The sequence below is a fragment of the Rhinopithecus bieti genome, unplaced genomic scaffold, assembly GCF_001698545.2.
Source record: "Rhinopithecus bieti isolate Rb0 unplaced genomic scaffold, ASM169854v2 scaffold_49953, whole genome shotgun sequence".
NCBI classification, from domain to species: domain Eukaryota; kingdom Metazoa; phylum Chordata; class Mammalia; order Primates; family Cercopithecidae; genus Rhinopithecus; species Rhinopithecus bieti.
This window is the reverse complement of record NW_016819813.1, coordinates 33,874-47,101: the sequence shown is the minus strand read 5'-3', so window position 1 is coordinate 47,101 and position 13,228 is coordinate 33,874. Positions and strand designations below refer to the sequence as shown.

At 35.2% G+C, this 13,228-nt stretch overlaps 1 protein-coding gene across 1 annotated transcript in view; it reads right to left on the bottom strand.

The window, feature by feature from the left end:
* Positions 1-7,664: 7,664 nt before the first annotated feature.
* The window catches only part of LOC108519963 (zinc transporter 7-like), a 14,001-nt gene continuing 8,437 nt past the window's right edge, over positions 7,665-13,228 (bottom strand). The window contains exon 3 of the mRNA XM_017859253.1: positions 7,665-8,458. Within this exon, the coding sequence (XP_017714742.1) occupies positions 8,411-8,458 (48 nt within the window). The 3' untranslated portion in view covers positions 7,665-8,410. The remainder of the gene's footprint in view (positions 8,459-13,228) is intronic.

The window sequence follows — 13,228 nt, the reverse complement described above, 5'->3', positions numbered from 1 at the left end:
TTTTTTTTTTTTTGGAAAGAATGAAAAAAATAGTAAATTGCTATCATTCTGTCTACACCTATTGAACCTGTTTGCTCCTCCTTGTCTCTGCTGTTTTTTTTTTTTTTTGCTTTAGACTAATGAAAAGTTTGGTGCCATAATCAAGGGTTTGATTTAATAAGGAGGGAAAGAAATGCATTTAAGTTTCGAAAGTTGTTCAGAAGAGTTTACACTTGATAAGCATTAGAGAGCCACTCAAGATTCCTGAGCTAGAGGACTGCAAGTGGAAACTGGGAGCAAGACCAGTGTAACAGAGGGTGGCTTCTGCGGTTGGTAAAACCAAAACTCTACATAAGATTGGCCGGTGCAGTACTGTACCAAACAACTTCCTAACCCAGTGTATAAACAGAAGAGACTGCTCTGTAGGAGTGTTGCCAGGCCACTGTAGAATTCGGCCAGAGGCTAATTCCAGAGAACACAGGATAGGTAGGGAGTCTCAATCTAGCAGGTATGCAGAGGGACCAGCCCCAGGCATTCAGGAAGCCAGGACAGGACAGATGTTTCAAAAGCGCCTGGACAAAAGTTGGATTCAACAAAAATTCCTTGTACTCCCTGCCAAAGCCAGAATTGTTTGGGTGGGGGCTAGAATGGAGGTGACTAGAGCTGGACAAGGAAAGTGATTCTGCTTGCAATCATCAGTGAAATCCTGGAATAGGGCAGTGGGAATGGAAAAGAATGTAAATGATTTCAAAGGAAGAAAGACATTTTATGATAAGAGATTCAGGAAATGGAGGTGATAAAGGCATTGCTCAGTTTTCTAAGAATTCTGTGAAGAATTCCGACAAATTGGTAGTTGAGAATTGAATGGGAAAGATTTGTTTTCTTCAATTTTGAATGGGATATGCTGGTAGTTCTGCCATGAACGTGACAAGAAGCCACTGATGGCCTTGAAGCAACTTCTACAAGATAGGGAGGAGTGAAGCTATACTACTAGGAGCTATGGAAATGGTTAGAAAGGAGGTAGAAGCAGCAAATGTAGACCACATACAAGGAATCTGACAGCAGACATGCTGAGGATAAAGCCTTGAAGTATGGCAGAGATTGATAGTAAAGAAGCTGCTTTGGTAAGAACACGTTTGAGAAGGAAGGTGACATGAGTGGTGCCTGAGATATTGTGGAAGACATTATTTTAAAAAGGAATTGCTTCTAATTAGAGGGGAAAATTTGGAAGGATAATGGAGGCTCACATCAGATGCTTTGGTTTTCACGTCATATAAGACTAAGTCATCCATAGAAACTGAGATGAGAGAACAATTTGGGAGTGATGGAAATATCTGGAAGTAAATACTTTGAAACATGTTTATGAGGTCAAATGCTGACTACGAGCCACAATGAGGCTGTTCACAATGTAGAGAAACTTTCAACCTCCTACCATCTCTTCTCTCCTAATGAGTTCTGCCGTTTCTTGGCTCTGAAAATCCTTCTTTGCCTTTCATTCCTTAAGTCCTCTAGAATCGATTCCAATACCTGTAAGATTCACAGTGTTCATTTCAGTTCATCAAACTGATTGATAGACACAATTCAGGTAGAGATTTTTAAACAGAAATTTTATTGAAAGAATTTTGATACAGTTTATGATTCTTTTTAAATACATATGAAGTTTAACAAAATATATACATGAATGAGTTCAAGTAGAAAATGTGAAATATACATTATAGATTTGTTGTATTGCACTTGGGCAAATCATAATTGCTCACTTCAGCATATTCAAACCAAATCACAACATAGTCTTTTAAAGTTGACATTATAACTTAGCCTTGTACTCAAACATTTTAAGAAATGTTTTGATGCCATAGTCTTCACCAAAGGAATCAAACCCAAATTCTAACTTGGCCATGTTTAAACACCACTGAAGGCAGGGAGGTAAAGTGTTGTAGGGGTGTTTAAAATATACTAAGAAGGGATTTGGCAATTTTCCACTCACAGTATTTCCAATATAAAAGACTCATTCTGTTTATCAAACTCACAAAGTTGGGGGGAATATCACTTGGGAAAAAATTTCACTGAACTGCTATTAAAGGAAGCAATGAAGTTACTTGACAAACTATTGACAGGATGTCTAGTTCAAAATAGAATTTTCATTGAGGCTAACTGTAGCACAATATGTGATACATAAACAAAATTCAAATATTAAAATTCAAAATAAAAAATTTTCCCTGTTAGTATAAAGTAGAAGTTCTATAATGGAAATAACAATGAAAACAGATGAAAAATCAGTAAAGAAAATAGAGGGAGGTGCTACTAAAATGTGTTTGAGGGGAAAAAGAGAAAGGCAAAAAATAATTCTGGGAATATTTAAATCAGTAATTGAATACATGTAGTGTTGTCTTTAAAGTACCTTCAAGAAAGACCTCTTTCATTTTGGATGACAATACATCAGGATAAATAAAATATGTGAATATGGCAATTTTCCATAAAAACAAAGGAGACTGTGGAGACCGTCTGGTTCCTGACTTGGCCATACAAAATACAGAAAATTCAAGTGACCCAGGTTCCACAGTCCCAATTCTGTCAAATTCCGATCCAACAATTTGTAAAATGGGTAACATCTTTATACTTCCACTGTATATGAAAAAGAATGAGCAGCTCACAGGGCTACTTAAAAAAAATGGCCAAGGTGAATATATAGTCATTTATTTGTGCAAAAATGCCAAAGAAATGCTGAGATGTCTTCTGTAAAAAACAGTAAATTACTGGTTTTACCTATCCCTAACTCTTATTTTTGACACAACTATCTAAAATGTTCACTAGTTAACCATTTACTGAGCATGTAAATCCACGAGGATAAAAGAATGCATAAGAGAAAGATATTCTTTATTACAAGCTTTCCAACATCATGATCAAAATTACAAATAATTTTCAAGGCTGTTGTAAGAAGTCAACATTAAATGTTAAGTTTAAGCATAGATTACTACTATTTATGAAACATATTTCTTGGTTTTGAAAGGTATGCATAAAATGTAATGTAAATCAAATCTACTTATCCCTCTCCTGCAGTACAAAATTACTTGTACTTTTGGGGAACATAATTCCCTAATAAACTAAATTAAGGTCTCTCGGGTAGAAGTTCAGTTTCTCTCTTCATATGGCCACAGAGGGTACTATCTTTTGATTTAGTCCCTTAAGCAGCTTACTCTGCAATGCCAACAAAACTCCATTTTTTAAATAGTCTTAAAAGTGCTTAAGGGAGTTCTGGTTCCTCTTTTTAGCCTGCACAGTTTAAGATCAATGGTAAAGGTAGGAAATAAGCATAAGGGCACTGGAAGAAGGAATGAGTCTGAATAATGTACAGTGACTGTTCCCCCATACCAATTTTGTCATGGTGATTGTTCACTAATTTTACAGGAGAGTCTATTGAGATCTGCTACAACTTCTTGGATCTTTGAAGCACTGCTGAATGACATACACAAAGCAGAGCAGATGTCAGCACCTGATTAATCAGTGCTCTACTACTGGCTATATTCCCCAGGCAGGTCACTTAAATTATCTCCAAACAGCTTCCTCATCTGTAAAAAGGATACAAATCCCTTCCTCACAGAGAAGTTATGAGAATTAGAGGAGATTTGAAAATGCTCTGTCAATCATAAAATCATGCAAAATTATTCCTTTGTAGAAATTTGAGGCTTAAATGTAATAACACGAAGGCCACACTAAGCGCCTGGCACATAAATACTTCCTAACCTTGCCTTCTGTGTAATCTGCAGTTAGGAAATATAAACCAAAGACACCCTGGTCAGACTCACATCCATTTGGCTTTAAATAGAACTGTCCTCCTCTGCTCCTTTTCTCTGTCTCTTTTTTTTTTTTTTTTGGAGTTCATAATCTTTCATTGTATCTGAGCTATCTTGAGTCTCTGTTGAGATCTGGGTCACTAAGGCTTCTGGGGATCATGTCTTCAACAAGCCTTCACAATGAATGTCCCAACAAAATATAATTTCCTTTTATTTATTTTTTAACCAAAGTTTCTTATGAATTGGAAAATAATTTGTCTTCAAAGATGGTGATGAAAGGGAAAAAAAAAAATTAACTTTCCAAAGGTCATGCTTTTATGAAGAGTTAGAATTAGTATTTAGAATTCGGTTTAAGACATTCAACATTTTACCTTAATTAAGGGAAGAATTTTTTTAATGGCAACATTTTAATGCCCAGTTTGCCATGGCTCTAAAAATCTTTAAAAAAATCTAAAAGGTTTTCCAGTGACTGGAAGCAACATGACAAGACTGAAATGGAAATGACCTGTGAATTAAGCCCTGGCTTATTAAAAAATACCAGTTCAGAGAACATAAACAAAATAAACGAAACTAAGCAATCCTTAACAATGGATTTTAGCCTTTGGGCAATTAACAGAAAAAAATTCACTATAAAAGGATCCATTTTACAGATATCATTTTTTAAAAATGTCAGGAACGTGGGCTTTATAAGAGTAAAAAAAGTTAAAAATAATTACAATATCTTGCCATAAAGAATATTATGGAAATAATTATATATGAAAATGAGACAATAAAAGTCCATTTATAAAGTGCCTTAATGTACCAAAAAAAGGAGGTTAGATGTCCTTTATTTACAAATCGTATTTAATCCCATTTACAGAAAGGCAAATATTACGCTGGAGAGGCAGCATAATAGAGTGTAAAGAACTCTCAACTTTCAGTCAGAAGATCTGAATCTTTTTGGCTTTGCCACTAATTATCCCTGTGACTTTGAGCAAATGAGAACTTTTCTGGGCTTCGGTTTTCTCATCTGTAAAATGAGAGGTAGAACTAGACTGCTTCTAAGGCCAGTCCTTGCTTAGATGTAAAATTCTATGTTAAGCAATGTAAATATGGTTCTTAAATTTTGGCATTACATAACAGGGTTCTACCATATTAATAATCTCTGTAAAAACTGATTATTCCATAGTAGGTAGGTAAAAATATTATAGAACTGTGATCAAATACATTTTGAGTTCATGATTTGGCTGCTGTACAAAGGTGCAAAAAAGTCATAGCATTTTGGTTACTGATATACATGTGTAGGTTTTCAAGAATGCTGACAAATTCCAGATATAAGGGAAATGACAGCACAAGAACACTGACCTACAGATCAACTAGATACTGTCCTTCACAAAGACGCATGGGGAGTTAGCAAACTGAGGAAGCTGTAGATATGTTAAGCCCTTCATCTTGAGGAATATAATCTGTGTTTAAAAAACCAAAGCTAGTGGCTGAGCACAGTGGCTCATGCCTATAATCCCAGCACTTTGGGAGGCCGAGGCAGGAGGATGACCTGAGGTCACGAGTTCAAGACCAGCCTGGCCAACCTGGTAAAACCCTGTCTCTGCTAAAAATACAAAAATTAGCCAGGCATGGTGGTGGGTGCATGTAATCCCAGTTACTCAGGGGGCTAAGACAGGAGAATCACTTGAACCCGGGAGGCGGAGGTTGCAGTGAGCTGAGATTGCGCTAATGCACTCCAGCCTGGGCAACAAGAGTGAAATTCCATCTAAAACAAACAAACAAAAAACCCCCAAAAACCAAAGCTAGTATAGCTATATTTCTGTTTGGGAAGGTTTACCAGGCAAGGTAAACTGTCCCTGAGCAATACAAATTTGTTGTCCAGAGAATATTTTGAATTTTAAAAATACTGGCAAAGTTATATTCAGATAGGGGTTTTTTGTTTTTGTTTTTTTTGTAAGAGTTAGCCCAATATCAGGGATATTGTAAATTAATTTTATAACAATAATCAGGTAGTATTTCTCATTGGAATTATCAACTTTAGTAATACACATGTGCCAAGAACACTAATAAGACAAAATATTTCCTAAGAGTGACAAAAAAGTTGCTTTTTCTCACTAATTTTTTACTGCTGCACACATAGGTATACTGGCATTTAATTAAAGCATAAATGTTAATGCTGACTTCCTAACTGATATGAGCTGGCAATATCATGTAACAAATGCAAATTCACATCAGTCTAACACTATATAAACATACTCATGCATTTGTGTACTGATAGTACAAATAAAATGATTCATATTTTGACAAAAACTAAACTTGGAATGGAGAGCTCTGTGAAAGGCAGACTTGGGTCTTCAATTATCTCCATATGTGAAATATCAGTAGTTATACATACTCAGTTTTTAAAGGCACACATCCAAAATCTCCCTTCATCTAGATCTGTCATTTTCTCTATCTAATATGCCAAAACCCACAAAATATCCCAGAGTTCTCTCAGACTTGGTGGTAGTTGCAAACTTCTAAATGACTACTTATATTTGTAGAAAAACCAGTACCATTATCAGGACACTTCCTTTTGAACTTTCCCTCTTAAAAGACCTCAACAGTTGTTTTAAGCACATACTACTGCAGTAAATCATAGCTTTCAAACCACCTGGCAGTAAGCAAACATGTTTAGAAAATACTACTTTGCCTGCAGAAAAGAGACTATTGATAGACTTCATGGCAATCTGCAGCAGTTTAGAAAAGAATGAAGAAAGTAGTCTAGTTCTCCTAGTAGAGAGTAGTTTATAGATGTAGGTCAGAAATACGGGAAAAGACACTCTGAAACTTAGAATCAACAGGGATTTCTGCTTATTGATCTACATTCTTAATCATCATTTCCATCCTGCAGCGTTTTTTCTCCCACATTTACAGTTTTTTTAAAGTTAAAAGGGAATACATATTGTAAAATGAAGTATGATGGGAAAATCAGATCATTATCTATTCATAAAACACAGAGAATACTTAAGTATAGTGTTCAAGCACTTATCTCAAGTTGCAATTTTATTTTTCAGATATATAAGAATCTAGAAAATCAACTTAGTACTTACTTCCTAGATACCTGTGTTAGGAAAAGTTCTACATCACCACATTTCCTCTGTACCTTTAATAATTCAAACTCAATAGAATGCTGCTTTAGGATTCCTGAAAGCAATTGTATTTGTGCAAAGCCTAAACAGGAAAACAAAGTGGATGACTTGGCATTTGAAGAATGAAAAAGCCAAACAGCACTGTCACAATCATTTCTGCCTTCAGTCTCCAATGCCTTTTTCTTTAATTATAAAATCCATAGAAGTGGCAAGGAAAGATATAGGGAAGTTTATCACAGATACAGTAGCTTTTACAGAAATTTGAAATTCAGCAGATGTTTTAAGTCAAAATTTTCTGTGTAACAGATGAATTTGCAAAGTTTTGAAAACATAGTCCATGAAGTAATTTAAAATGTGATAATTAAATTTGTTTTAAAAAGCAAATTAACAGCTTTTATTTTCTGATAAGATAAAACAATCAAAGAAAAATGTTCATATATCCAAACCTATGCTGGAAGTACACAAAAAGACAATTTGTATACATTACTGGCAATAGTCTTGCTTTGTATAGATTACAGAATATCCATAAAAAAAAAAAAAAAAAAAAAAAAACATAGCCGGGCATGGTGGCTCATGCCTGTAATCGCAGCACTTTGGGAGGCTGAGGCGGGCAGATCACGAGGTCAAGAGATTGAGACCATCCTGGCCAACATGGTGAAACCTCGTCTCTACTAAAAATACAAAATTTATCTGGGTGTATTGGCACATGTCCGTAATCCCAGCTACTCAGGAGGCTGAGGCAGGAGAATAGCTTAAACCCAGGAGGTGGAGGTTACAGTGAGCTGAGATCACGCCACTGCACTCCAGCCTGGTGACAGAGCAAGACTCCATCTCAAAAAATAAAAAATAAAAATAAACCATACATGACTTTTGATGGTACATTTCTATGCTGGCAAATACATTTTCGGATACAAAGGCACTTTGAAAACCCAATATGGTTTGGTTCATAAGTTTGCAAGGTACAAACAATATTACAAACATGATTATACTGAAGAACGTCAACAATTGTGACATTACTTATAGAACAGATTTCCAATTTCTTTTTTTTTTTTTTTTTTAAAGTAATACTGGTTTTGTGGGAATGAAAGCAGTGGTTTCCAGCAGCTTCAGTGAAGACATTCCAGAAGACTGGAGGCCCCCAATCTGAAATTCTTACTGGCTGGGATGAGAGGAGGATGGTGTGGACATTCAACATGAAAACAAACAAACAAACAAAAAACAAAAACAAAAAAAGAAAGAAAAAAGGACAAATCAACACCCTAAACCAAAAACCTCAGAAGTCAAAAAGATTTGGAGGAAAGAGCACAAAAGAAAAGACCAAAAGTCCAGGAGATATCCTCTTAAATCTGATCGCTTAGCTGTGAACTCCCCACAGAGCATAAACGGCTGACTCTACCCAGTCTACTTAGTGCTCGGGAGTTGTAGTGATAATTTCTCTCTTTTAAAAAGCTGGGTACAATGTTTTGGATTGTACAGTACCAGAAAAATTTGGTCCATAAAAGGTGCATAATTTCTTTCCATTCACTACATGGCTGCAAAGTCAATCTGTACATAGAGCTGCCTCACTCCAGCCTGAAAAGTAAAAAAAAAAAAAAAAAAGAAGTTAGAAAATCAAACAAGCTAATAACACCCTACACATTTCAGGAAAGTAAGTCTTTTCTTTTACAAATCTCGCTTTAAAAAAAAAAAAAAGAATTATTTCAGAAACAAATATATTCATAAGCTACAAAAAAGAATCTCCATTTACCACTACAAAACAACAACAACAACAATAACAACAACAAAAGAGCCATGTTAACAGTCACACACCCTATCCAGATATCCAGGTGATACTTAGAAAAATGCAGTTCCCTTTCTATAATTACTCTGTTAGAGGGCACCATGGTGCTTGACTAGTTGGCTCCTAACTGAAATTCATACATCAACCCTGTCTAAATCCTCCTATGATAAATGATTAGTAAACAATCCAGCAAGTATAACTATCTATCGGAATTATTTTGCACTCCAAGTCCTCTCTTCTGTTTTGGATACGAACTTGCTACTCAAGGATACTGCTCTCTAAATTCTCCCCAATATCTTCTGTATTATCAATTTACTCCCTCTCAACTGGATCACTTCTATTAGCATACAAACACACTGTAGCTGTTTCTAGCTTTGAAAAAACCTCATGAGAAATTATCTTTTGGGTACAATGTACACTATTCAGGTGACAGTTGCACTAAAAGCCCAAACTTCACTATTATGCAATATATCCTAGTAACAAAACTGCCCCTGCACCCCCTAAAGCTATTTAAAACAAAAACAAAACAGAACAAAAAAAAACCTTTACTTTGCCCTACGTCTCCTTCTGGGCTCCCAATCTCCACTCTTCTTTACAGAAAAAGCCTCAAAAGAGTTATCCATATTTGCTGCCTACAATCCTTTTTCTCACTTCTCTCTTGAACTCATTTCAACAAATCTTTTGCTTCCCAACACTTCCCCAAAACTGTTTGTCCTCAGGTCCACATTGCTCACATTAATACCAATTTTCAGGCCTCTTCTTCCTACTTCACCTATCAGCGAGAATACAGATGGTCACTCCCGCCTACTAAACATATATATATGTATATTTTCCCTTTCGGCTTCCAGAGAATATTCACTGCCTGCCCTTTTACCTCACTTATCAGTCTTTCTCAGTCTCCTTTGCTAGTTCTTCCTTCTCTCTGAAAACTGAAATACCCAAAGGCTAAAGAAAAAAATAAAGCTTGGTACAAGAGCTAGTAAATACCTCAACACTCACTCCCAATACACTTACCACCTTGTGATGTATTATACAACTTATTCAAGGTTTTTATTGTTTATTGACCTCTCACTATAATATAATCTCTCTGAGATAAAGGATTTGGTCTTCTTTTTTACATTGCTGACTCCTAGAACCTCAAGTGGGAGCCAGCATACAGTAAGTGATCAATAAGTATTTGTTGAATTAACTGAAACTCCACTAATTTCCTTCTTTCAACCCAAAATGATCTATTTTTAATTAAAGGAACCCGTCAGTCACAATAAGCCCTTTTTTCTCAGTACCACAGAATAAAAGGTAAATTGGAATATTTAATAGGAAAAAGCCAGAGCAGGGAAAAAATCTATTAGCATTACCTTCTCACAGTAATTTCTGGACTCCTCAAAGCGCTGTTTTCTAGCTTGACTTTTTTTCTAGAATTCAGGTAGGAGGGCTCTGTACAATACTAAGTGCTTGAAAGGATTCAGGAACTACTCGAATGGATAAAAGGCTTGACAGGCTCTAGAAGCTTGCCAGCAAAAGAAACATATTTTAATTTTGCTGGTGCTTCTTTTTTTTTCTTTTTCTTTTTTTTTAAATAAAAGCCTTCCTGTGGAAAGTTAAAGCTGTTACTCAAATTTAAGAAAATATATTTAATAGTATCTTCTCCTCAGTTAAGATGATGTGGCAGAAAAAAGACAGAATTTAGTACCTGTATGTTCTTGAGTTACAAATTAAAATCAAACTTCATTTTTTCTCATTTTTAAAGCGTTGATAAACACCAACCCTACTAATCTCACACAATTGTTACATATTCATCCAATATTTGACAGATATTCAATAAATCCTTGCTATATACCAGGCACTTATAAAAGGCTATTACAAATTATTATGATTGATTACAATTATATGATCTGACATTATCCAGATGACACCTGAAATGACTGTACTTAGAAACTCTTTAAAAATTCTTATATATCAAACCATAAGAGGAAACAAATATTGTTCAAATAAATTGTCTTAATTTATTTTATTTTTCAACAACATTGTTAGGTGAAGTAAAATGGGCAAAATAAGTTGGGCTCTTTTTATTGTCTGTCATTTTCCTTACTCCTAGCCCTAACACAGAGAAGATGGTAATAAAAAATGAAGTAGCCCAAGGCAATCAAAAGAAAGGAAAACAAAAGGCTAGGTAAATTATCTTTGCATAATCATGAGTTAATTACTCAAGCTGATATCCTTCCCCTAAGGGCTTACAGCTTTCCACAAAAGCTCAGTCTAACAGAAAAAAAAAAAAAAAAAAAGTCATTTTGCTTTATCCATCTGGCCTGATGAGGACAGCTTCAAGTTTTACAGATTCTCATTTTCCTCTTCCAGTTTCCTTCAAAGTAAAGAGAAAAGTGGAAGAATCCTGTGGTAAATCACCTACTCCCTGAATGCAAACTAGGTTTTCTATAGTTTGTTCACATCACAAAGACATGACAGACACTCCAACAGATGAAAACACTGCTTAGGTCCATCGTAAATTCTACCCCTAGAATGGGACCAGGAGCCAGAGGCTGGCTGACAGGTCCTTAAAATGTGAAAACCATATAGTACTCATTGCATATCCTGCGAATAATGTACAAACCATACTCCAGTCAATATTTTTATAAATGGGAAAGGCACCTAGTTATTTTGAACACTTTTATGCTCCTAAGAAAATAAATGTTAACCTGGTGCCACAGGCTTAGAATATTTTCAATACATATTTATTGTCGTAGAAAGGATAACAAATCAGAAGTAAAAAATTTAGAAAATAAACAGGAACATTTTCTGTAGAAAATTGTTTCGACTGAACATATATTCATCTTTATCCCTTTAAAATGAAGTCTTGAAAAATTGCCTTACTCTTCCTTGTGAAACCTAAATCATTTCAGAGTTAGCAAAATAATGAGTAACTGTGACTAAATTACAAGTCAATAACAGTAACTTGAGTGTGGGTTTCTTTTTCTATAAATTGTCTTTTGAGGCTCATTTAATATGTTAGGTACTGATCATAGTACTTGGCACATGATGAGCTCTCAATAAATGCTAGCTGCTGATGCTGTTATTATTTCCACCACTGTTCATCAACCAGTGAACTCTTAAATCATGTGGATTACTTAAAAACAATAAACCTAGGGATCTGTTGGCCTCACAACCTGTGGCTGTTCTCTCCAACTTCCAAAGGAGGTCAGATTCTGGTGGACTTCAAGTACAAATGATGAAGAAAGATAATGGGAAGATGGCTAAGGAAAAACTGCAGAGCAGGCAACCAAAATCAATACTTAGGAAACATTAGAGCCCTTGACCAAAAGTTTAAAAGAAAAAAAAAAAGAAAAAGAAAAGTGGAAAATAGTAATCCACCTTCTCCTACTTCCTACCCCCTCCCTCAAGCAGACAGAGCAAGGTTAGATGAGCCACAGGAAGGGATTATGATCCTAGGAGAGTTAACGGAGGCAGAAAGTTTCTGAAACTTGGGGCACTCTTACTTGGGCTTGTGAGGAGGCTTTCTGGTTCCTTCCTGAGTATCAGTGTTAACTTCTATTTTGAGGACACAGAATAGAGCACAAAAAGCTGAAGCAGGAAGTTGGGGGCTTAGGACTTATTAGGCACAAGGGAGAAAGGCAGAAGAGTAGAAAAGACGGAAGAAATAAAGGTAGAAGTTCTATGGAGGAATAAATATGTATTAGGCGAGACCATCTTTTGTGTTTTGTGGAACTGAGAATGGTAATAAACCCCAAGCATATTCTAGACTTTTCTTCAAACATAGTTCTAGATGTTTCTTTAATACGTTTTCTTCAAACATTATTTCTAACAAAAAGAAGTATGTTAAAATTTTTAGGATTACAGTTATGATTATGAAGTGTGTTATTTTAAAAAATTAACAAATACTATTGGCCAGTTTAAAACATAAGATGTTAATTGCCTTCCTAATCTAGTATCCCATTTTCTTTTCCTGTTTGTACATGAAACTCAAAACATAAACTTTCCATTTTATCAATTCCCAAATGATAACTTATTTAAAAAAATTGGTGCAAGGGGAAGAAAAGGGAAAGGACTTTTTCTATGCCAGCAGAAAACCTGGTACTTTACAAACTGTATTGTCACATAATCCCAAAGCAATCTAAGTACTAAGTGGCTTTTAGCAATGCACTTGCATAGTTTATATTCACGTACAGCAAGCCAACTTCTTTAGCAGTTAAAGATTAATTGGTAACTCTGGAAAATGAAATTAAAAAGGCTAATGCCTAAGATATAGTCACAAAGCTATAGTTTTATTAACAAAATAGAAAGTTACAATTCTTCAACTTTTAGATATTGGTCTTCTCAGTTTAAAGTTACCCTCATAAAAGTTTTAACAAAACAATTTTTAACCAAAAACTATCACTTACATTCTAATTTAAGACTGGCTATAAGAAAGATACCTAAAAATGTAATAAACCAAAAGCTATACATTATTGAAAAAATCCTTCTTTTTGGTCTTTTGGAACTAAGGCCACCAGTATTTTAAATCTGTCTATAAGAAATACACCTGAAGCGCCGGGCGCGGTGGCTCAAGC